Source organism: Periplaneta americana, chromosome 2 (genome assembly GCF_040183065.1).
Source record: "Periplaneta americana isolate PAMFEO1 chromosome 2, P.americana_PAMFEO1_priV1, whole genome shotgun sequence".
Lineage (NCBI taxonomy): Eukaryota > Metazoa > Arthropoda > Insecta > Blattodea > Blattidae > Periplaneta > Periplaneta americana.
Genome location: NC_091118.1, coordinates 113450782 through 113478237, shown reverse-complemented (window position 1 = coordinate 113478237; position 27456 = coordinate 113450782). Strand labels below are relative to the sequence as shown.

Here is a 27456-nt window from a genome sequence, read left to right as displayed (position 1 = left end):
GGGTTTGGGATCTGTCGTGTAAAATTCTATCTTTAAAATAGCCCCACAACAAGTACTCAGGATCAGTAAGATCGGGCAAACGTGGTGACCACATACCACACGGATACGATGATTAGATTGTTAAAATAACTGGATATTGTTGACTCTTTAGATGTACAGTACAGCATGCCAAATCGTCTTGCTGAAAATGTCAAGTTGCCTCACAAACTCTGAGAATATCTTCTTATATGCATTATTGACAACCGTAGGGTATCCCGCAAAAATATTGGCCTGATGATCCTTAAACCACTAGCTTCCAGTTCTAATCATGGATTGTCGACTTTATGGGACTTTTCCGCCCTCGAAACTTCATTCTGAACTATCTTTGGTTTTCAAAGAAAGATCATGTAATCCAATGTAAATAATACACGTCAATAAACATACATCCTTCAATTGAATACGTTTCAAATTTCAAATTTATTCACAATTTACATTTGAAATGAATACATATGAATATATACGCCAAATGAGCATATGCTCGTGCTCTTGTACAGTCCAGTAGTCTACATAAATTTTACAAAGGTCAATAATAATGTTGATGATAGAAACAATAATAATAATAATAATAATAATAATAATAATAATAATAATAATAATAGAATAACCGTGACGGAGATGATACAAAGATAGTAATACTCGAAAATCAACAGAAAAGTTCATTGTATCGCAGACGACAGCAACCGCCGTATTGTCATTGTGTTATGCATTATTAATTTTACGTAATTTTATTGTTTTTCTTAGTTTCCATTTTGTAACTAATTCATAAGGTTCGGTTCTGTAAGAATCACTCTACATAATGACTGCTTTATTAATGTTAATTATATTGTTATTATTGTAATTATTACACCAACTTCATTATGCTCTATATCCCTGCATGCAGGACCATTACAGTCAGACCTCCAATTGCCACTTAGTCCACGGTAGTTTAAAGGACCATTATAGTGTTACACCTTCAATTACCGCTTACTCCGCGGTAGTTTAAAGCACCATTAGGCCTATAGTGTTATACCTCCAATTACCGCTTAGTCCACGGTAGTTTAAAGGACTGTCCATATTTTTATAATGTTGTAAAAAATGATTTCTCACTGTTCATAAATGCTAGATCTTCAGAGAAATATAAGTTATCAAACTGAGGTAAATTTGAAAACATTCTTTTTTATGAAGCTCAGTATTAAGTTTCATAAAATTTATTCATTTATTTATTTATTTATTTATTTATTTATTTATTTATTTATTTATTTATGTATTTATTTATTTATTTTCAGTTAGTAGGATATTAAATTTATGAATAACCTTATTTAGTTTAATAAACTGCTCGTTAAATTTTAAAATGTTGAAAATGTCGTTTTCTTTAATTTTTCTTTTTCGGGAATCTCCCTCATTTTTATAATATCCATATGTCAATTCTCTGTATAAAACATGATTTATATTTTAAAAACTATGTAAACGTAATCACTTTCAACAGTTAAAAGATTAGTCAACTCAAGATAGCAAGATATAATATCGTACCATTTCTGTTTTAATGAAATCAGAATTACAAATTCTGCTCTCTTATGATGTCACCATCGAGTATGGATTAGTGAATGAGTGAGTGATCATGATCGAGAGATTACTTGTTTCATAGAAAAGGCTGCTTAAATTGCATGTTTTTTCGTAGACTCATCAACCAAAACGTTTCATGTAGTAGAAGAGATGTTTTGTGGTTTAAGGACTCAGTAGTACAACAGAAAGAATTGGCACCCTGCGGTGTATTTTTAAACTTTAATTGTATAGCTCAGTTTTTAATTTTGAAATTTTAAGCTAAGTTTGTTGAAAAATAAAAAAGACTAGACCTAGAATATTTTATAAAAACATCTTAAAAGTATTTTCAGTGGATTTCTTATAAATATCATAAAACATGCTTTAGACAATTGTACTGCAGTATCCTCTTTGCATATACTAGTATTCTAATTTCTTGCTCTGTATATCTTAAAAAAATTCCTTATTAATAATAGGCTAATATTTGTTTGGTAAAAGTAAAAGTTTGGCTCCATAAAGTCAAGAGTATCACTGTAAATTTATAAGTGTAAATTTTATGAAGGCTTGAACAGAAGGCAAACAAGATTTTATATTGTAAACAAATTATTAGGATGAAATAAAACAACCAGAAAACAAGAGAAATATGTAGTATGAAATATCTTAAAAAGAAACATGTTTAAAAAAATTTTAACACTTTGTTTAAAACTTTTTGTTTTAAACATACCAATCATGATTCAGGAGAAGACTTTCTTCAAGATATGAGGTGATCTGCAAACACTATTGATTGATATACACAACGCTTGGGACGAAATCAAACGTCTTCCTAAAATCTGGCAACAGTTTTCCATATGGAATTATGTCAAGGAATTGTACAAGTAAAAGACAATTTATCCATATTTTCTTAAAACGCAGTGTATTAAGTTAGTTGACAATAACTATATGTTGACTCTAGTATAAGAGCTTAGTATAAGAGCAATTTTATATTCTTCAGGTAACTTTTAAAACTTATGAACACAAGACTGGAGCATAGCGATGTACCAAAATTATTTAAATTAATCTTGAGACTCATTTTAGTGCAAATGTGAAGGCCACGTTATACACTGAATATCTTAATCTTCTGTAGTTCAAATGTAGTTCAGTTAGTTGCCTGCTTCTTCTTAAAGGACAGAAAACAGGATTGAATCACACTTACACAATCCGTAGGATTTAAGCAGACTTATTGAACTGAAATATCCGTTTTTTTTTTTTTTTTTTTTTTTTTTTTTTACCACTCTAATTCCACCATTACTTCATACCACCATTACATCGCTTCCTTCAAGTTCCTAAATAAAGAACTGCATACAAATTCAGTTAAGCTATTCGAAATGATCGAAACGCATTAAGGTGAATATCTTCTTGCCAAGCATCGTTTCCTGTACCAGCGGCGGAAGAAACGCTTTCGCCCACCACAAATTCCACCAAAAGTTGCTCGAATGCGAACCTGATCCTTTACCTCTACTTGCACCGCTAGGACGGAGAAAGTAACGCACCGACTTAGGCAGTTCATGTTGATATTGTTCTCTAAACAGGCGATTGTCACTTTTCTTGAATAACTCATGAATTGTTTGCTATTCCGCAGAGCGTAACATACAACAGTTTCCTGTGAAATAAGACTGAGAACAATTTGTTCGGGTGTAGTTGAAAAAATTACGTGTGTGTTGGTTCTCACAGAGAAACAAGAATAAACAAGGAAATAGGAGAGCAATTTATCACAAAAAGTAAACTACAGACAGAGAACGAAACATAATGATAATTACATTCCAGGGAAATGGAATAGGACGAGAAGGAAGAGGAAGAATAAAATCAGAAATATACAAAAGTTAGGTAAAACCAGAGGAAGATACAATAAATATATTACGGAAAGAAAGAAGTGCAAAACCAACAAAGAAACAAAGTAAAAAAGAAGTAATTATTTATTTTTTAATCAACGAAATAATGAATGGGTAAATACATAATTGAACGAAACATATCAGAAATTTATATAGGTACGAAATACAATAATTAACAGGAAAATAAATAAGTAGCCTACATAAGAAATGAATAAAAAAACAGCCTAATCGAAGTGAGTCAGTGAACGAGAGACTGAATGTGTTACTTCGGAATATGTATGATAAGACTTTCTTGTGTTAAATTCTAACGTACCTTGTTTACATGTTTCGACCTATTTATGGGTCATCCTCAGAACTGATCGTTGTTGGTCTTGGCGCCTCTTGTTCTGTTTCCTGTGAGGGTGCGTTCGTGTGATATAGTGTAGAGTCAAAGAGTGTGTGTGTTTTGAAATTGAGTTGTGTATTGAGAATTTCGTTGGGGTGTGTTCTCGTGTATCTATATATTTCATATTGTTCTTGTGTGTTTAGTTTCTGGCTTTTTGGATGGATGTGTAGTATTTCTATGTCTGTGTTGATGTCTCTATGGGTGTGGTTAGCATTTTTGATGTGTTCTGCATAATGTGGAGGTGTTTTGTAATTTTGTTATGGCTGTGATGTGTTCTTTGTAACGTGTAACATATGCAGAACACATCACAAATGCTAACCACACCCACAGAGACATCAACACTGACATGGAAATACTACACATTCAACCAAAAAGCCGTAAACTAAACACACTAGAAAAATATGAAATATACAGATACACGAAAGCACACCCCAACGAAATTCTCAACACACAACTCAATTTCAAAACATACACACTCTTTGACTCTACACTATACCACGCGAACGCACTCTCACAGGAAACAGAACAAGAGGCGCCAAGACCAACAACGACCAGTTCTGAGGATGACCCATAAATAGGTCGAAACATGTAAACAATGTACGTTAGAATTTAACACAAGAAAGTCTTATCATACATATTCCGAAGTGATACAGTGTTAAAAGTTATGTAATCAAGATGTATGAATGTGTTAATTAACAAATGAGTAAGTCAGTGTGTGAGTCAGTGAGCGAGTGAATGAGTCAGTGTGTGTATGTGTGTGAGCGTTTAAAAGAGTAAAATAATTAATGAGTGAATTCAGGAGTAAGATATTAATGGATGTGTGTATGACAATGAGAGTGAGTGAGTGAGTGAGTGAGTCAGTGAGTGAGTGAGTGAGTGAGTGAGTGAGTGATTTATAGTATCTTAACAAGTGACTGCGAGAGTGAGAGTTGTGTTGGCGTGACATCTGTGTCGTGCGACACACGCGTGAGGTCATGCGGCTCGCCTATGTGATAAAAGCGGGCGCATGCGGCGCGACTGTGTCACTTGTTAGCAAGACACAGCTGCGATGCAGGTAGGAGTGTGAACTGGAAACTGTTGTAACTAGTGCAAATCTATATACTGTCATGTAATTATCGTCGTTTATTCGAATATAAACTAATAATTTATAATTGTATACAATATATTGTTAGGAAGAAAAGTTATTATCTACAGATTTTAATAAGTTTCTTGTTTAGGCCTATTCGCTTTCAAATTATGTTATATAGGTACGTGTAAGTTGTTGCGTGATTTAAATTATTCGACAATGATGATTAATGATTTTTTTTCGGGAATTATTGGAGAGAAAGTGTTATATTTATCTTTAAAATATAACTATAAACTTAACTTTAAAACATTGGGGATGAAATAGTTTAAATATTCCCGAATTAGGAAATTTCCATTGGTATATTAATATTTAGTCCCGCACCGTGGCATCGTGGTCTAAGGCATCCTGCCTAGGACTCTCGTTACGGAATGAGCGCTGGTTCGAGTCCTCATGAGGAAAGAACATTTTCTCATGAAATTTCGGTCAATATATGGGACCGGTGCCTATCCAGCATCATGATGCATTTGGAGAACTACGATAGTTAGCGAAATCCGGTTACGAAAGCCAGCTATAACGGCTGGGGGTATCATCATGCTAACCACATGATACCTCCATTCTGGTTGCATGATCGTTCATCTCTGTTTCGGCATTTTGACATGAGGCCAGCATCCGGCTGGTCGCTCTGGGCCCTTAAAGGGCTGTTTTATTACTGATTATTATTATTATTGTTCTATATTTAAAGCAATGGCTAAGTTGTAAGAACTTCAAAATATTGAGCAAACGAAGCACAGACTTTGTTAACATTATAGCTGCGATTATGGGAAAATTATCTTCGTGTGAAAAAAGAAACACGAGAAGAAAGCTCCTTTGTCATCTTCGGTGGAAAGACGAGAGGAGAGTGGTCCAAAATTCCAGTGATAAAATTATTTATAACTCAATTTCATCAAAAGAATTACAGCCCAATTCCCCACCCCCCCCCCCCGTCGTTGTCCTGCAATAACTCCTATGTGACATATTTATATATTTTCAGATTTTTGCTCTATTAAATAACTTAAATAGTGATACAAAAAATAATAAAATCTCATATATGCAATTATATTTCTTTGTTTCAAAAATGTAAGAATTCACAGTGTCCTATGCACAGATGCCATAGGATGATTAAATGTTTTTTCTTCCTACTGAAAAATTTTATATTTTGCACATAGGAGTTATTGCAGGAACAACGACGATTTGTTTCTGTATTATAAAATATTGAGGTAGAAATTTGAGATAATTTTTAATATTCCTGCGAATCAAAGTATATTAATTCTATAACATGATAATGAAGATAAAATTTTTCGGCTTCCTTATATATTCGCTAGATAAAATTTTTCGGCTTCCTTATATATTCGCTCTAAGTAATTGTTGTTATAATTTTAATATGAAAATATTCCCATAGATGGCACGACTGAAGGGGTCCGTTAGCTTTCTATTCGTGGGAGTTTTTCTCGCTGGGCTAGCTGTTGTGGCGGCCGAAGTGGAGGATGGGTCAGCAACCAGAGTCCGCGGGCAGGGTAGGACGCCGAGCGGACGACGAAGACAACAGGTGAGTGGATTATAATATCATGGGATGTAGGTTTCCTTCCTCTCGTTCACTGAGTCAACCAATCGTGTGGGATTTACGATTAACAATGTGTCAGATGTCCTTAAAGATTACTTTGATTACTCTTCTCTTTTAGGCCAATTCCACTACTGATTCTGCATTGCTTTACTGTCATTTCACTGAAAATCTTCTTCCTCATCTTCAACTACAAAAATCTTAGGGCCGTATTCATAGACATTTTTAGCGCGGGTTTCCGGTGGATGATCAGCGTTTTTCGTATTCATAAACCAGTGTTAGCGATAGGATATGATTTGAATTCTGTACAAGTAACCAGTCGATAGCCGGGGCTAGCTTAGTACGCTCGTAGCGCGTGCTGCGAAATGTCTATGAATAGCAGCCTTATCCTTTAAATCAGAGTTTCTCATAAGTCTAAAAAGTAAGGACCACATTTGACGCCTTGGAAGCTCAGTTGGCTTACGATGACTGTGTACTCGGGTTCGAATCCTGGTGATGATGAAGTCTTACTTGTGGTGGACATAGCTAAGGTCCCTGAGGGCTTTTCTCGGAGCTTTCCATCGTCACGCTCCATTTCATATTCATCATCATTACAATAGCATATCTGAAACTACCGGCGTGATGCAGTATTGTGACTGACTTAGAGAGAGATCAGCCTAAGGAGCGATAGTATGCTTTCGGGAAGGGGGGAATAGAGGGAACTACAGTGTGGCTCTTGGGAACAGCAAAGACGTGAAAGCTGAATCCACTGATCGTTTCTCACAGCTGAGTCACGATATCAGCAAATGCGCAACCGTTCGGGCTCCAAACAGTGATAGAGCCCAATAAACCTTTGGGTCCCTACTGCATAACAAGGAGAAAAGAAAAGGACTGTATTAAAAAATGTAACATTTCTGTGGAGTGTCATAAATTAACGAGCTGTTATGAAACTCTTCACTAAACCATGTCCTAACAAAAATACTTATTAAAAGTAGAAATTAGAAATACAAAGTTTTCAAACAAAGAATCATGTGTCTAAGATATATCAAAATTTGTATAGAACATCACTTTAAAAATAACTTACAAAATTCCGTAAATAAGTACAAAAAGAGTATCTATAGAACTTAATTTGAAATGTGTTCATGAAAGTGTGTACTGGCTCCTCGTATAACATATTTCTGAAAAAAAAAATGAACAAATTCATTTAAGAATTTGTCGGTATTTCGAGGGTATACTGTGAGCAGCGGCATTGTTACACATTACAATATTTTGGTCTTTACAGACATCCATTTTGTCGATGTAATCTAATCTTGTTAATTTTCACTTTATGACATTATGACAGTCTTTATCAATCTCTGGATCGTGTTTTGCATATATTAAAATTAAATTATAACAATGCATTAGTCAAATTAATAATAATAAGTTTACTAAATAATAGTATTTTCATTTTATGTCTTCAAATACGGATCACTCTGTATACGGAAGCTTCCTTAATATCGGTACGAGAGGATAGAATCAGTTCCAACAAAAGTTGCGTCTCCATTTTGTCAGCATCTCAATATTTTATACTAAAGGGAAATTGAACCAGAAAAAAATTGCGCTTGCAACCTCAGTCAGAAAACAGAAAAAAGAACAGAATGTTTCAATTTTGCATAAATGTTGCTTTCGCATAGTACGCTGCTCTCAACTCCTCCTGCCCTGCATCTACTACCTAGGCCAACTTGTTGAACTTAAGATCGGTTTTCACACAGGGTTATACCACAGTCTAGTATATACAGTCACGAAGCTTGAGTTGTGAAGGTGCTAGGAACAATAGACTGTGCCGGTACTATTTCGCATTGTCTGTAATGAGGCGATATTAGCGATCCTAGTGGTTAGCAACTATCTATGGATGCATATTTACTACGTATTGAGCTTCGTGACTGTATATAGACTGTGGTTATACTGTGTGACTATTCGGGGACTGTGCCGTGTGTCGTCGGTTTTCACATGAGGGACAGTGCGGCGACTGTACGTGGACAGAATTTTCTCATATTTTCTAATTTACATACGCCTCTTCTTCTTCTTGGCTAGTTGTAATCATGGGTACAGTCGAGAAAGACGTCATAGCTTGTGCATCGTACCTTGTGTTATAGAAGCGAGAGAAGAGAAAAAATGTATGAATTTATTTTATTTTTGGAGACACGTGATGAGAAGGGACAGTTCCACACCATCTTTTGTCGCTTAAAAGATGACCCAATGAAGTCATCATACTCTTGCATCAGTGTTATTAACTGTTCTTCCAGCCCAGAGTTCCAGCTTGCCCTTTCGGAACGTAGGGGAAACAAGGAGTTCGATTAACACAGCGTTGTCAGACACAGCCTAAACGGAGCAGAGCGCTCCACTATAACTCGTTATGTGCTCCGTGCTTCCACAGACATAAGCAATTTCACGCTCCGACTGGACGTCTCTAGCACCACAACCGGTTTCAGAGCTTACAACTCTGGCACTACTGGACTAACAGATAAATGCAATATGGAAGCTTCGGAAGCTCCAGATGTCTGGTGCTGCACCCAAATGGAGAGCGGGAACACCCGAAGTTACCTGAAGACGGTCTGTGGGCGGTCTTACACTATGTTTTCACATAGAGAACTATGTGTGTACTATGTCGTAACCACTGGGGATCACGGGACCAAAGTCGCCTGGCCAAGTGATTCCAGACAATGCAGTTCGCGTTCAGTCTCCTATGTGAAAACCGAAAACAGTTTGTTAATATAAATCAAATGGAGAGTACTGCTTACCAATCCACGAAGACACAACAAAGTCCCCTTACAATCACCGCACAGTACCTCATGTGAAAACCGGCCTTAATAGTTTTCTCTTTGTCCGAGCAGATCCTGACTGACCCCACAGGAGCCGTATCCTTCGTCCAGTCGGCCCGCAGGCGACGGCCAGGGGCGGCACAGAAATTAGGAGTCGACAAAGCCCTTTTGAACGAGACTCTGAGCGCCGGCGCTACGGATAGAGACGGCAGATGTGAGTAGAATGTCGAAAAATATCCTGAATTTATTTCACAACACGTTCGCCTTAGTAACAGATTGTTCAGCACAGTAATACCACAAATCTTTAATGGATGTTCTCCCACAAATTAACATATACCAGTATAAATTACAAACTTAACGTAGAGTATGAAGTTGAATCTGAATTTCTAGCACTGAATTTTTACAATAAAATTTAATAAAGAGTAAGTTCTGTTCAGATATTCAAACTAAATGGTGATGCACCAAATTATTGTAGAGCTACAACATTGAAATACACAGAATACACTAATAATGTTATGTAATGTAACAATGAGTGATGCATATGTTGCAGTTCTGTCGCTGTTCACCATTGTGCAGTTCCAGAATCAGGGCTGCGCTGCTTCTTCGGGAGATAACGGCACGTGCCTCACCTCAGCGGAGTGCACGGACCGCGGGGGTGTCGCCAGTGGGCCCTGCGCCAATGGCTACGGCGTCTGTTGCGTTTGTAAGTGACTCAGTAAATGCATTATTTTTTTAAATTAAAATTTCTTAATGCATCTCGAATGATTTCTACCAAACATCACTTATTTACTGAAGACAGTCCTCAATTATTATTAGTTAGGTTATTTGAGAATAAGGTGCTCAGGAAAATATTTGGGGCTAAAAGAATGAAATTACAGGAGAATGGAGAAAGTTACACAACGTAGAACTGCACGCATTTTATTCTTCACCTGACATAATTTAGAAACATTAAATCCATACTTTTGAGATGGACAGGGCATGTAGCACGAATCCAGAAATCGTTTAGAGTGTTAGTTGGGAGACCGGAGGGAGAAAGACCTTTGAGGAGGCCGTCTCGGGAAAGGAGAATATTATTAAAATGGATTTGAGGGAATTGGAATATGATGATAGAGACTGGATCAATCTTGTACAGGATGGGGCTCGATAGCGGGCTTATGAGACGGCGACAATGAACCTCCGGGTTCCTTGCAAGCAATAAGTAGGCTGACTAAGTATAAATCATCAATTTTATGTTTGAGAACCTTTTCGTAAATATTGTCGAAACTTAAAGGTCCAGTTGCATTGCAGTCTGAAGTTTCAAACTACCTCTATAAAACACTTTATAGGCTATATGGATAAGAATTAGAGAGGAGGAATAAACAAATCCAACTAAAAGTCGTTTTCAGTTCTCGAGGTGACATGTCTTGTCGATAACTAATGTAACGGGTGTCTGTCAGAGCCTAGAGGAGATGGGCTAAGAGAAAATGCGATACTGCGCAGTTACCGTGCATACAAATAAGCTCTCATTCCCGTGGCAAGCCAAGCTTTGTTCGCTCAGTAGCGTCATTGACTCTGTTGTGATAACATGTATTCGGTTGGCTAGCGTATGTTTATATAGGTACGATACTTTTTCTGAACTTGAAAATTGGAGGTGTCGAAGATACTTGCGTAGAACATTTCCAAATTTCCCTTTATCTGGAAGACCAATGATTTACAAGTTAATGGAAAACTTCGTGCAACGGTATCACTGCTGAGTAGCCAGAAAAGTAAACGTAGACAATATATTCTTATTGAAGATAAATTGGACGAGATAGGTGTCTAGAAGCCAGCCCGAGAAATCCTATTCTTAAGTTAACACAAAAAACAGGGGTATCAAGAGCGTCTGCGCATTTGGCAACGAAACTGTTCAAATTAAGGCCGTACAAAACAACTGTGATCCAGCGCCTTCTGGCGGTAGATTAGGAGCAAATTACATTATTACACAAGTTCCAACGGTCAGTACATGACAGGACTGATGATTTACAATAACGAAGGCTGATTTCATCTTAACGGTTTTTGAATATCAAAAACAATAGATATTTGAGTGACTGCAGTTGCTACATCCTGTATAGGTGGAAATATACGGTTTTGATCACTTTCCAGTTCCTTCCTGGATTGTCTCTCAGATTCCTGGGACTGGCGACCATTTTCGCAAAAAAAAAAAAAAAACACACACACAGAAATACACCAGTGTTTTGAGTGCAGTTCTTGTTGGTCTACTCGTTTTCATGATGGCCGTGTCAGTATAGACCAGGAAGGCAGAAAACATCAACACATGAATAAAGTTTGAAACTTATAGCGGATGCTCTTGAAGAAGATCGTCGAGGGACATGTGAAGAACTTTCAGAAGCTATGGGAATTTCAACAACTTCAGAATTCAGTATTTTGACAAATTATCTGAAGAATATACACATTTCTACGCGAATAGTCCCTCACTGTTTGACTGCTGAACAAAAGCAGAAACGCCTGAACATTGCAAACTTGAGCAAACAAAGATTCGACGTTGATGATCAAGCATTTTTTTTTTTTTTAAGAATTGTCGCTGTTGATAAAACGTGGATTAGACACTTCGAGTCGGAGTTGAAATCACAGTGAAATGAGTTTTTGCCACGTAAAGATTCGATCTTAATGTACGATCTTTGATTTTCAATCGTCACAGTGCCCGAGAGCTGTGTAGGCTCCATTTCTAACTCTCGTTTAAACACAGAGTATGCTTTGGACGAAACGAACACATGTCCTTTCTTAAGCCTTCAACTGCAACTGACGTAATTTTCATTGGTGTTGCGTCATCCACTTCACAGTTCTATCAACATGTGCATTATTTATGAAATGACGCTCGTAGAAATTACTTTCTGTTGTTTTCTTCAGCTCTAGTGAATACTTAGATTTGCTATCAAAGTGGAATATTTAAGAAAGTGTAGTGGTCAATTCATCCAGAAAATGATCCCTTAATGACTATGAAGTTAAGGTTTACCTTGACCTGTCCGCAGTTTTGGCAACCTGCGGCCAGAGTACCAAAGAGAATTGCACCTACTTCGTGAATCAAGGCTACCCTGGACCATATGATGGAACAGGCTCCTGTCAACTGACCATCAACAAGGCCAACCCGGACATCTGCCAGTTCAGGTAACCACGTACTGAATCTCCTTCAACTTTCGATATTACTTTTATTAGATTATTTCCAGGTATCACTACCTAACCATAATACTTTGTGAAATAACTTCCACTGCGCATGCTCGAACTAAAGCTGAAACTTCACCTACAATCCAGGACTCTACATTTCCTCTTACTACTCCTTCTTGCTCCTCCTAAAGACTGATGTATTTAAATTCCTTAGGCCTTAGAATGTTACCAATCATGATACTTTGTATTCCCACTTGCAAGAAGGTGAAAAGAGTTCCCGAAATAAGTTCCTACGAAGTTTACCTATAACTTTTATTCCAGGTTTGCTGTTATTTTATTGCTCTTCAGTGTCAAAAGCTTACTTACTTTACTTTTAAACACTTCTCCACTTATCAGCTGTTGCCCTATAATCCCCTTCTTCTTTCTGAACGGTCTTCACACATATTCTCATATAATCCTCCTATAAGAATAATAATAATAATAATAATAATAATAATAATAATAATATAATGGAATCTAAATTCCATCCCCTTAATTATTTTCGTTCTATGTGAATAATAAACGTCATCTTTCCTCTGTCCATGTCGAGAGCAGCTTGTCAACCGCTTGGATCATCCGTTGGATGTGACCATACCACTGCAAAAATCGAGTTTCCAAGCGAGATTTATTCTTTCTAAGATTGTTTCAATCCTGACTCAATACGAGAGATGAGTAAACTTATTCTGAAGACATTAATCTCTACAGCTTCTATCCCATCTTCCTGTCGTTAAGGTAATGGCCATCCTTTAGCACGGTACTCCAAAATTCTCTCAACAATTACATTTAGTATATATATATATATATATATATATATATATATATATATAATCTTCGCCGTAATGGGAAACTTAACAAACGATACACCTATTCTGAAACTTCCAACCCGCAAAAGCGGAATAAAAGACAAAAAGATAAAAACAGAGAAAGATACTCTTATGATTTAGCGCAATATAATTTCTACAATAACCGAAAGAAGGTAGTACGACAAATAATGAACACTGAAAAACAACGGTTTTGTTCCCTTTCTAAAGATATAGTTGAAAATCATTTTACTGACATATTTGGCCATTCCAATAATATGACTTCGATTAACCTTCTCCCTTCTTGTGATACATCCGAATTATCTGATTCTATAATGATTACTGAAAAAGAAATGAATATAGCACTCACCAAAATGAAGATTGACACAGCTCCAGGACCTGATCGAATTACTGTCCGAGTTCTTAAACATCTCAAGTCAGCGAAGTTTCTGTCACTGCTAGGATCAGCCATGCTTCACCTCGGAGTTGTACCTGCTCCCCTTCGGAAGGCAAGAACTATCCTGATCTACAAAGGAGGTGACCATAGTGATTTGAAAAACTGGCGGCCTATTACGATCTTCTCGGTAGTGCGACGCCTTATTGAGAAAGTGCTAGATTTTAAGTTAAAACATTATATTTCCACTTCCATTCACCAAAGGGGTTTCGTTTCTACACCAGGAACCCATGTTAACACCTCATTAATTAATGGTTGTCTAAAGCACGCGAAAAATAATAAGTCTGATTGTTTTGTTGCTTTTCTTGATGTAAGCAAAGCGTTCGATTGCATAGGACATGAGCATGTTAAAAGATCACTAGCTATGAATTCTATGCCCTGTAACTTACGAAATTTAATAATTGAATTATTAATAAGGAACCAGATTCAAATTGAAATTGCTAACGGGAAAACTAAGCCCATTGAGCTAAAAAAAGGTGTTCCTCAGGGCAGTCCACTTCTCCTACTCTATTCAACTTAGCAATCGACGGTATCATTAAGGACCATACTGATAATGAAGTATCGCACGCCCATGGTTTTTCATTAGATCCTACTCTAGACAATCTCTCTGCCGTTGCTTTTGCTGATGACATTGCTTTGATTTCAAGTAGTGAAAATGGAATTACATCTCTGATTAGTCTAGCAGAAAGTAACCTTTCTACCCTTGGTTTGGCTATTAACCCTAGCAAGTGCAATTTAATAGCGATTAAAAGTGGTATCCTATCCCAGTTTAATGTCATGTCCGCTAATGGTTCGCTCAATCAATCCATTTCTAATCCTAATGACCGCATTAAATACCTTGGTATTAATTTTAATGATGAAATCGTGTTTGATAAATGTGCAGTTTTTACCACATTCAGTAAAAATATCTCTAAACTCTATCTCTCCCCTTTATTAAAACCTGATCAGAAGGTAACGATTATGAATCAATATCTCTGGCCCACTCTTACTTATCCCTTACAGTGTGCTCCACTCTACCAAATCAAGACCAAATTTCTTAATGATTTAGATAAAGTTACCAGAGGAGCATGCAAAGAGCTTATTGGTCTTCCTCATGACTGCCCAGACGGAATGCTTTAGTCCCCTAAAAAATATTGTGGTCTTTCGTTAATGAAAGCATCTTGGAAAGCTTATGTGCAACACATAAATATCTGTAATACTCTTCTTCGTGTTGATGACTCCCATCTCCACAATGTTAGGGACCTTGTAAGTGAAAAAGTTTCTGCTCTGTCAAAATTGAATATCACAGCTATTGATGCTATCAACTGGTCAGGTCGTAAAATTCGTAAACACTTAAGAAATGACGCATTCCAAACTTGGATAAACCATACCTTGCGTGGTAAAGGGGTTATTGTTTATAGTGATCTCCCCAAGGCTAACTCATGGGTAAGCAATCGAAAGGGCCTATCTTCCTCAGAATGGACCAATGCTTTAAAAATGTCAAGCAATATTTCGGCGGTTCGCGCAATACCGGGCAGAACTCTAAGCACAACCCGCTGCCGTCATCCAGACTAGCGAGCTTGAAACACTTGGACACGTGCTTGGACAATGCCCCAAAGGCGAGCTGCTGATCAATGCTAGACATCATAGTGTACGACATGCTTTGGCGATATCGTTAAAAACTTTAAATTGGGAGATTCATGAGGAAGTACATTGTGTATCATCAGATGGTTCTTTTAGACGGGCAGACATTGTTGCTATCAACGGACACTTAAAACGGGCTCTTGTTCTTGACCCTACTATCCGTTTCGAAAGAAACCTAAATCAGGTCATCGAAGTTGATATTGAGAAGAAGTCCATATATGAACCTTGTCTGCCGTATCTTTCTCAAAAGTACAACGTCCCTCTTAAACAATGGTCCGTCATTGGTTTGCTGTTTGGCAGTAGAGGTTCAATCACAAAATTCACATGGAATTATCTTAAGGAACTTCACATTCCTTTTGATTATGTAATGTCTATTCTTATAAATAATATCAAGGATTCTCTTCAAATATTACATCATCATCTCTATTTCAATTAACCAACTTATATTTGCCTTCAACAATTAACTTTCTTTTTTCTTTAATGTATCACATCACATTATTGTACAGGTTTATTGCATTCAGGACCCTTGTGGTCACTCAAAATTCTTTGAGCTGATGTCTATAATTTAGAAATTTATTATTTATAATATATATAATATATATGTTATATATCGTCGTTCCTGCAATAACTCCTATGTGACATATTTATCGATTTTCAGATATTTGCCCTATTAAATAACTTAAACAGTGACACAGGAAATAATAAAATCTCCTATATGTAATTATATTTCTTTGTTTCGAAAATGTAAGAATTCACAGTCTCCTATGTACGACTGCCATAGGTTGAATAAATGTGTTTATCTTCCTGCTGAAACATTTTATATTTTGCACATAGGAGTTATTGCAGGAACAACGATGATATAGGCCTATTTTTTCGGCTTAATATTATTTCGTTTAACTGTTCTATAGCTGTTGGGTGTGTGTAATTCCGTTACCCACCTTCTTCACAATATAAAGCATTTAATTTAATTACTAATGCGTAATTTTTATCAGTTATCAGAAGAAGACGAAGGAAATTCGACACATAAAAAATAACTTACGAAATTTATTTTTTAAAAGTAACATCTGTAGCACTGATTTTGAGTTGTATTATTTTAAGTCGAAATATAACATTTAATGACGTCCTCTGCTGTGGCTCAAGCAGTAACGTTTCTTTCTACAGAGCCAACGGGTCTGGGTTTTACTTCCTATAATAGATTGAAATTCACTCGCATATCTTTCTCTTTGGGATTAGAAACTAAATAGGTCTATGCAACCCTTCTCTTGTTTGTCCTATGTTGCCTTACACTACGTAATTAAGTCCCTCTCATTGTGAATATCTAATGTTGATTTATAATCCTCACAAACTGATTGAGGAAGATGATAATAATAATAATAATAATAATAATAATAATAATAATAATAATAACAACACTTACTTACTTATGGCTTTTAAGGAACCCGGAGGTTCATTGTCGCCCTCACATAAGCCCGCCATTGATCCCTATTCTGAGCAAGATTAATCCAGTCTCTACAATCATATACCACCTCCCTCAAATCCATTTTCATATTATTCTCCCATCTACGTCTCGGCCTCCCCAAAGGTATTTTCCCTCCGGAATAATAATAATAATAGTAATAATAATAATAATAATAATAATAATAATAATAATGAACGTCACATAATCTAGATGTTTCCTTGTCAGTGTCTTAAATTACTGTCGGCTAAGAATGAAAACCTCGTATCTCAATTAAAAAATGCTTTCTTGGCTTAATCGGAAGATAATTTCGTAACTCATCCGTAAAAAGTGTAAAAACAACCGTTTCTGTTTCTGATTTAAATGTTAAATTTGGGCAATTATGTTTAAAAAATATAAAAATGAAGTCTGTATACAGTTTTTTTGTACCTCCTGTAAAGTTTGATTTTTGTGACATACGAGGTTTTCATTCTTAGCCGACGCTATGTGTTAAAGCGTTATGTCGATAAGTCGCAACTTACTCCAACTACACAGAACGATTCCCCGAGAGCAGTGGCCGAAACTCCAAACGTGCAGCACATATACACTTTCTTTAAAGTACAATTTAATTTCTGTTTACGAGTATACAATGACAGAAAGAGAATTATTTACAACTCTACTTTTTCTTCACTTATAGGAGCGCCGCACAGTGGTCCGAATATTAAAAAACATGGTCAAAAATATCTCCCTACTTACAATTTACATTATGCCATGCCCAATCAACAAATAATTGTTTAAAATGAGAAATATAATGAATTTTAGCGACTTTCATCTATATCGGACCTCTCCTCCATCACTCGTCTTCAGAATCAGAATCTCCCGAGTCCTCGCTGTTGGCCCTTCAGGTGTAGAGAGTAACTGGAGCACCTGCAGTGGTAACTGTGTTCTCTTCTTCTTGGGGAGTTCTCTTAGGTTGAAAATTAAAGGGTCTGACGCAAGAAACAGTCTATGGAATAAGTCAGAGTTGGTAGTAATTCTTGACGTCTTTCTGACGTGATCTTGTCGAAATCTTCGAACAGTTTTGTTTAATGATTCCATTGCTTCCTCGGATAATTCTCCTATTGGTAATAAAGCTGATTTTACAATACATGCCCCATTAATAAGAATTTTGTGCACTGTTGGTGGCATATAATACCATGGGTATAATTTGAAGAACAGCTCTGCGGTCTTTCTGCAGTATATATTGAATCGCGATTCACTTATATTTTGAAAACATGAAATTGTAGTAAGAATCACACTGAATCGTGAAATTAAATCATAATCAACTCCAGTTATTTTAGATGCTTCTTTTTAGTATTTTCGATGAATCTTCTTGCCGTGTTCCCATCATTTGTGGTCCCATATCCAGGCTTCGGTGTATCTATAATAAGCCCTAATCTATTTCGGAATGCATCTTGAATAGTTTTCCTTCTTTTTTCATAATTTCTCGACTTCCATCTCGTATATTTGCCTTCCATTTTTTTAATTCAATCCGGTAAGATATATGTAGTATGCATTCAAAAAACCTTATATGTGCATGTAGAATTGATAATCCAAAGACAAAATTGGAGGTATCTTCTGACTGTTGTAAAAATTCAAGATTATTCATTTGTGAAATTTTTGCACCACAGATGTAGCACTTCATACTGGATGACTTGGCTAATGCATTGCATATTTTCCCGTCTATCATAATTAAAAGTAGTGAAAACTGAACTGTGATGTTACCTAATGTAAATGGTTGCAAGTCCTGTATCTGGTTTTCTACATATTCTCTCTCTACTTGGGCTATTTCCGTTGTCTCGTGTACCCAATGAAGGCGAATAGGTCTGCAGAATCGAGTTGATGAAGGACTGGGATTCTTCCAGGCAACATCTCCATTTTCAGTATCAACCAAACGCAGGGGAACCAATGACGTAAGAAATAAACTTTCATAACTTTTCTCTTTTTGATGCCATGTCTGTTTATATTGCTAATGACCAGAGCTGCAGTCAAAACCCCATTTACAATGCAACATGTAGTTTTTCTCCGTGTTACTTAGAGGTGAAATATTCAAGATTCTATAAGGCTGTTTGATGTAACAGAGACTGTAATTGACCTCACATTCATTTTCGGTCACTTGTATGCCTTGGGGGTAAGTTTATTTCCTAGTTTCTAAAACGGATTGATAACTGGTGTAGAGATCATGGTTATGTGCGACTGTCATTTTTCTGATTGTTTTATACTGATGTCTGGACAGATTTGAATCTAATATTAATGAAAGAGCTTCTTCATTTGTGAGTCTAGTACTTTCCTTTTTTTCTTTTCCTCCAAGAATCACGAATTCTTTTGCCTCTGCTTGGTGTTGTGGTTGTTACTTCTTTTAACAATTTGGCTGCTGTTTCATCACCTTCTGACCCTAAACTCATTACTGTAGCATAAGAGAGCTCTTCAGAAGACACATTTTGTCTCGTTTCTTTTGCTTTCCTTCGTTTACTTCTTTCACTTAATTCCCCAAATACTTTTGTAGGACGACCGCGACCCAGCTTTCCCGATGTGCTTGGAATATCGGTATGTTTTTCCGGCGTTATTACACATGAAATAATTTCAATAGGTAATGTTATGTCATGATCTAACCCAGCGTTGTCAGACAGAGCTTAAACGGAGCGGAGCGCTCCACTATGCCTGTTGCGTGCTCCGGTGCTTCCACAACATAAGCAAGTTCAAGCTCCGACTCTAGCTCCACAACTGGTTTTGGAGCTTACAACTCTGACACTACTGATCTAACCAATGAGAATATATGTTTGAAAAATTTGTTTCACTATAACCACACTTCACCCATCGCTGATAATACGGAAGAAAAAAATGTAGTCTAATGACATTGTATAACTTTTTTGTAGCACTAGAATCAGTATTAATTTCAAATTTATTAATCAAATATGACGTGATATAGTTTTCTTGTTGCTTACGCGATTCGTTTCTCCGTTGTCTAATTTTATGGTGAAGTTCACGGCGACTCACAAAAAAATTCATTTTGTACTTGCACAATAAACACTCCCTGAACCACTGAACGTATCAAGATGACTGAATACAGTTAGTGTTTCAGTCAGCTTGGAAAGAACTCCCTTTTAAGTGGAAAGTAAACAGAACGCGAGTTATGACTATGAGCTGTCACAGTTATGGCATATGAGAATTGAGGAAACAGCGCGCAGGGGTAGTCCTGGGCACGTAGAGGTTGCCCTTGGATAACCTTGGAGATAAAACCTTCAACATTCCCTAAACGAAGGTTTCCCTTAACAGCTGTGTAAGTTTCACAGTGTACATATTTATACATTTTTTTAAAACTCTCTATATATCTAAGTACTTTATTAAAAATAATACTTGACTTAAAAAAATCTAATTAATATTAAAACATAATATTAATTTAGGTGTTAGTGTGTATAATGAAAAGACATATAACATTATATAATAAAAATATTTACTATTATTTTTATGCATTTTAAAACTTGATCAGGGCTCTTTTAAAATCACATCACTAAGGTAAAATTACAGAAGTTAGATTTATGTCACTTTTGAACAAATATATCGTGAAACCTGTATGTTATTGTTAATAAATGACCTGTAATTTTTGAAGGTCAAGTATTGTAGAATTATTGGAATGTGATTTAAAGATTCTGTATCGAAGTTAAAAAAATGATTTTTGACCAGCTTTTAAGCGATCCGGACCACTGTGCGCCGGTGCTACTTTCCTTACCAGTACACGAAGAAGAAAATAAATTTTATTTCTGCGCATGCATTTGTTTCACTCCACTTCTGACTCTTTGCACGCATTAAATATTTAATGTGCTACAAGACTTTTCTAAGGACGAGTCAATGGATCGGTTTATGCTAAGCTTTAATTAAGTGGTGTTTAATGTTCGCACTAATAAAACTCTCAACAAGAAATAAATAATCAGTGCTATTTTCGAAAAGCGGAAGTGTGTTTCAAGAGTATTTGTCTGATTTCAAATTGCAGTGCATGCAGTTTGTTTATCTACAAGCCGCCCTAGTGCCCAATAATATGATAATTATTGTCAATTATTTTTTACAGTCATAATAGGAATTAAGTAAACACTGATGAGTCTAAAGAAATAATAGATCAATATTATTAAGATCAATACATTGGAGTTTTTTTTTTTGTCCAATGGCAGGGCCCTTAACTTGTCGTTATTTGTCCTGGCTCTAAGGAAGCTCATAGATGTCGCTAGTGCCTAGAAGTGTCGACCACTTGAATGTACCACAAACGGTGGATCCACATTACGCTCGTAATGAATGATGGAGAATTGTTGGGATGTTACAGGGGAACAGGAATATCCCGAGAAAACCCCTTTATTTTCTGCCCAATACAAATGATAAATTCGGAGTAGAGCGGGCTTTGAACCCAGACCCTCTGGCTTATAAGACCAGCGCTCTAACACTGAGCCTCCGTGGCAGTATTTATAAATGAGTTTACTTTGTAATGGGTTTCTACTTTCTGTGGATCTATTTCTAAGCAGTTCTAAGAAATAAAAATGAATCCTTTGTTGCTCTGTTCTCATTGATTTCAGATTAGATTTCGATCAATTCAATGTAGCTGGGCCAGAACCAGTTGACAACATGTGCAACAATGATCAGTTCATCGTGGCAGGTGGCAATCCTGCGCCAGCCATCTGTGGCATCAATACTGGCAACCACAGTGAGTACACATTTAAATTTACACTACACAATAATTTTATTGTACGATTTAAAATCTAAGGAATTTTATTTTTCTATTCTGTATTATATTCAATATACAGGATGATTCACGAGGATTTACCGTCCTTTACGGAGCTTATTTCTGAAGACATTTTGAGCAAAAAATGCCATATAAACATAGCCTAGTTCCTATTCTCAATATTTTCAGAGTTATACTAATTTAAAGTTGTTTGTAAAATACGTTTTTTATTTAGTTAGAAGGTAAAAGAATAATACAAATAGAGAATGAACCATTCAGAAGTATCATTTCTTTAATTGGCAAGTATTATGAAGCTAAAAATGTGCTGTGAACTCCTTAGTTCCTTCGTGTAGACATCTTTGTCTATTTTTAACTAGAAAATTACATTATTCTTACGCACTTATCACAACAATTATATTACAAATCACACTACTTCCACCGACTTAATTATTTGCAGTTCAATTTTGCATCTTAATTTACAGTCTTGGAGAGTTTACATACCATTTTAAAAAATGTCGTCGTCCGCTTGAGTACACTTGGCCGCACACTTGTGAACGGCACTCTAGAAATATTCAACATTCTGGAACTTCACCATCATAGAAAGCAGCTAAAGTAGACACAAAGTTTAAAGGTATGATCGGCGTGGCTAAGGGAAGAACGTTGGTGAATAACATGACTCACCATCTCTTTTTGTTCGACTGCGACTTCCAGTGTCGTACAGTTCGCTACAGCTGAGACTGACAGCTAGTTTTTTAGCACTGTCACATATGAATGTGTATAGCCTATCTGTACAACGAAATAGGACGTAAATCTCGTTAAGGTTGCATTAGACTAGTCATATGCAGGAAGTAATAAAAATATGGAAACAAGGAATTAGGAGTATGTTGAATGAATATTTGTCTCGGTGATCCTAGTAGTTAGTGTGTTCGAACCCGGCTGAGGACGATGGATTTTAAAGAGCTATAAAGATTCTTAAAGTGGCTACCTTCGAAATGAAAATAAAGTCAGAGGTTTGATTATAATAGATCAGGCCTGGGCGTTATTAACTCAATTGAGTCACTGCAGACCACCCCTTAACTCCCCACTCCACCTTCCCCGGTTGAGACTGTAATGTTTTGGTACGATACGAGCAGGCAGAAAGGTCAGTGACGGGTTGTATCAGGAGGACGTCATAGTTTTTACGAACTTTCGGCTCTCGCTGATCGCCCAAAATCCACCACTGACGCACAGAGCCTTATTGTGTGTTTATTTATAAGACGGTGTAAGCAAAAAGACTTGGGCGGGGATTTCTCAGTCCCTTTCACTTCCCTTCTTATGCCAGGAGTTGTAATACATATTTGACACAAGAAAGGAACTTGATTCAGTTAAAGTTAACAGTCAGCTGTTTCTCGCCTCATCAATTTCCCTTGATTTCAGACAAAAGAGAGTCAACGTCACTATAGAAATTATAAATTTCTCTGCAGGGCATCTCATGAGATCACAGAAATCTCTGACTGAGAAAGCTGGAAACTAAAGTAGAAAAAATTAACGAAATAGTGTTTGAAAGACTACTACGCTTAACTGAACAAAAAAATCCTATGTTGTAGACAACAGGGAGCTGATGACACATTAAAAACCGCAACTTAAAATATCATCAAGTGATTCTCAATATACGAGCGAATGAATTTTGTCCCCCACTGCTGCTGACGTCACACTGCTGTCCCCATGCCTTGCGTTGTGTAGGCTCGCAGTTTCTTAAAGCTTTGTTATGAAAAGAAGAACCGTAGTTTTCGCGATTTGGACAAGAATTATAGTGAATGTAACGTGATGAACTAAATCAAGACGGATTCACTGCGGTGTGGCGCAGCAGTGTGACGTCATAAGTAATCGTCAGTATCCACATTTAGAGATATGTCACTTGGAAAATATTGGTCGTAGAAAGATCTAGTTTGAACAATTGTGTGTATAATTAAATGCATGTTATTTAGAATATATCATCCAAGAATATGATTTATAGTTCAGTACACAAGGATCCACCACTATACATGTTTTAGATTTTACATTATTAAGTAGATTAAAGCTATACCAAAACGCGAACATCCCTTACTTGTAAAATGAAAACCTAAAACGTCTTGTTCCTTCGTGAGGCTAACGACATGACATTATCGTTGATATAAATTTAAATTAAATTATGGTTTATTTAACGACGCTCGCAATTGCGGAGGTTATATCAGCGTCGCCGGTGTGCTGAAATTTTGTCACGCAGGAGTTCTTTTACATGCCAGTAAATCTACTGACATGAGCCTGTTGCATTTAAGCACACTTAAATGTCATCGACCTGGGCCGGGATCGAACCCGCAACTTCGAGCACAGAAGGCCAGCGCTATACCGACTACACTACTCAGACCGACTCGTTGATATAGGTTTCATAAGTGGTGTCTAATAACAATTTGCACGAGGATGTCACCATCTTGACGCTATAACATTACATTAAATATTGAATTATTGTATGTTACCCGCAATGTAATCGTATGTTGCAGTGTACATAGATGCAGGGATAGGGAACACCAATCCCGTGACTCTCAACTTCGTTACTAGTGGACCGTCCTTCCCACGGAATTGGAAAGTCAAGATCTGCCAGATTCCATGCAACACGATCTATAGAGGTGAGAATAGCTGAAGCAATATGTAGTTTCAATAAACTCTGAATTGATTAAGTTACAAGACAGCTATGTTTATTTATATTGTTATAACTAAGTTAATGGAATAGCAAGTCCGGAATTAAAAGAAAAACAATTTTATTGTAATATTATATGTTGAAATACTCAAAAGCAGAAAGTATTGTAGAAACTGAAAAACGTTTTCTTATTCATTATAAATTGTTTTTATGTATAGACCTTTGTGCATGTATATATGGAAGGGCAGATGGAAGTCCATCGACATTCAGACCCTTTATAAATATGTATAATCTCGGAGAATAAGTTATGAGTGAAATCAACTTCGGGTAGGGGATGCCACAGAAATACCTTAAGTAGTTAACTTACTAACGTCTACTGGGTGTTCAGTTCAAAATGTGTCATGGCTCGCTGTATACCGTCATGTGGCTAGCCGATGAGCCTAGAGAATTCAATCTTCCTACACTTCCGCAGAAGTGTATAACCTATAAGGCAGAGAAGTTGCCTAGCAAGTACGGCGTTCATTCTGAAGAGTACGTACCGATACGTACAGTAACGCCGGTAGTGGCAGGAATGTGATTGGAAATACGTACTGTCGGGATATGGGGAGAGGGTTAAGACGATTACTTATGTATTTGTTGACATTAACTTCGACGGTCAACATGGACACGGAGCATTTGATTTGTGTTGTGGAATGTTACCGTACGCAACCGATGATAACAAATACCCTCCGTACGACTTGCCGGAGCAAAACACAGTTCGAAAGAGGTTTTGGTAGCACACAGACCGTACAGACCGCCATCTGTTGCTACGACGTTCAAGTTATACCGTACACGTTCTCAAGTTCAGATTGAAGAACGCCTTAAATAATAGGCAACTTCTCTAACATATAAGCTGAAACTCGCTTCAAATCGGTGACCCAACAACAGAGACGTCATGACACACTTTGAAATGAACACCCAGTATAACACATTACAAGCCGTCGTCAAATGCCAGCGCATCTCGCCAGCCGACCATCTTTCCCATGCTAGGGAATCTCGCTAACTGAAAGTTAATCGAATAGCATCGAAAATACTCTACCTATACTCAGCGCATTTCGAATTGGCGGATCAAGGTTATGTACAAACGTACAAACTACGCACGAGTCACTGAACTAAAAACTGTGAATTGAAGCACTGGTAATCCCAGCTGTCCCAACTGACTTTAGTTAATGAGAATGGTCCAGGAATAGGGTAAGCACGCGTGGCAAATGCAGTCCATTACTTGACCGTGATCCGCCAATTCGAAATGTGCTGACAGTAGTATGCCACTGGCTTTTGCCAAACTGGATGTTCCAGAGATCTCCGCCACTGTTAGAGAGAAATAGTAATTCTGCTCTGTTAATATTGTTTCAGAGGAAGTATTAACTTGAAATCCGGAGTAGGGAAGCAGAGCGCAGTCAGTTGGCTCTCTTCCACTAGTTGCAGAAGTGATAAGAAATGGGGAGAAGTGATCCTACAGTACTTCAATAAATGTAGTCACTTTGCTAACAGTAGACAGCAATCCACCATTACAATGACTAATGATAGAGTAACAGAGTCTGACAATTAACAGAAAATAAAGTAGATACCAGATTAGATTTACTTACGTCCATTCTACCGGGTTATCTGTCTGAAGACAATGTTAAATGTCGTCAAGATCGGAGTCTATGTCACTACACTGCACTCCGACTATCACTCGAATTGCCATGTCGAGTGATAATACGACTGTCCACAATACCATCGATGAATACAGTAGAGCGTCTCGTTTAGGCACAGTGAAAACGTAAACAAAGTGCAGGTAATTTGTGGGTCTTCTTTTATTACATTTGCTTCACCGTCGCGATGCAGCAGCAGTGCAGCAAATCAAAACATCGCTTTACGAGTTTGCTGCACAATCCATCATGACGGAATGCATGTTTTGGTCTTTTGCAACGTTTATTATTGTTAAAATCGTCTAGTAATAATAATTCTATGTAATTATCATGGAAGTCGAAACTATTTAACATGTTCGGTTCTTTTAAGATTAAATTTATTACTACAGTAATAGATATCAATATTAATTGTCCACCATTTTGCAGTCAGCTGACCTAATTGCGTTTTTTTCGAGCCTCATCTTGCTGCAGCAAAGGCATGAAGTGCTTTAAAAAAAACGCACGGTATGTTGCGCCGTAATCGCATAAAGCAAAATGGCGACTCCGCAGCAGCGTGCACAATATGTCTCTGGTATGTAGAGACGAAATCAATCATTATAGTGTAAATAAATTACCGTAGAGAATATGGAGGAAATGCACCTGATGGGAAAACCACTAAGGCATAGTGTGAAAAGTTTCTGGAAACTGGAAGAGCTAAAAAAAACTATTCGGAGGTTCTCGTCGACATGTTTCAGAAGAGAAGATGGAAGAAATTCGAACGGAATATCAGAGAAGTCAGAATAAATAATTTCCCCAGGCATCCTAGCAGTTCAACGTTTTCCCATCAGGTGCATCTCCTTCATATTCTCTCCGGTAATTTCTTTGCACTGTAATGATTGATTTTGTCTCTGCATACCAGAATACAGATTGTGCGCGCTGCTGCAGAGTCGCCATTTTGCTTTATGCGATTGCGGCGCAACACAGTGAGTGATCAAATTCATTAAATAAAAATTCTTTGAGTTATAGAACGACTCGCATTCCATAATTTGGTATACCTTGTTAGTAATGATTAATTAAAATGTGGGAGGTTTGAACGGAACACCTTGTATATTGTATAGGTCTACTATGCGAGTATATCGCAAATAAATATGTAGCTAAAATGATTCTTGAAATATGTTTCAAAACAATACCAACAGATTTATTATTATTATTATTATTATTATTATTATTATTATTATTATTACTATTATTATTATTATTATTATTATTATTATTATTATTATTATTATTATTTCAGCGGAAGAGGGTTGTCTGCAGTATTTCACAGGAGTATCGGGACAGATCAAGTCCTTCAACTACGACCCCGGAGCAGGCCTGCAATTATCCAAGCAGGACTATAGCATTTGTATCCGCATGGAGAGGAACTTTTGCGGCATCCAGTATACATCCTGTCCCGATTCGGGTGAGTTGCATTCTTATAGTACAGTAGTTCAGTCAGTGAGACAGTTGGCGAGTTAAGCGGTTGAAGGCAGGTTTCAATGAGTATTTAGATTTTCCTTACCATTGATTCTATCATCGTTTCACCATTTCTGATTACTAGGCCTATAATTTAAGGAGATTGTTAAATGAAGAACTGCAATAACGCACCTACGAAACAGG

The 27456-nt window shown here is 36.9% G+C and overlaps 1 protein-coding gene across 1 annotated transcript in view; it reads left to right on the top strand.

Annotated features, from left to right (window-relative positions):
- Positions 1 to 4858: 4858 nt before the first annotated feature.
- LOC138695180 (uncharacterized) overlaps positions 4859 to 27456 on the top strand; it is a 28881-nt gene continuing 6283 nt past the window's right edge. The window contains exons 1-8 of the mRNA XM_069819639.1: positions 4859 to 4864; positions 6315 to 6461; positions 9326 to 9467; positions 9804 to 9956; positions 12262 to 12397; positions 21347 to 21474; positions 24012 to 24137; positions 27095 to 27259. Of these exons, the coding sequence (XP_069675740.1) occupies positions 4859 to 4864; positions 6315 to 6461; positions 9326 to 9467; positions 9804 to 9956; positions 12262 to 12397; positions 21347 to 21474; positions 24012 to 24137; positions 27095 to 27259 (1003 nt within the window). The remainder of the gene's footprint in view (positions 4865 to 6314; positions 6462 to 9325; positions 9468 to 9803; positions 9957 to 12261; positions 12398 to 21346; positions 21475 to 24011; positions 24138 to 27094; positions 27260 to 27456) is intronic.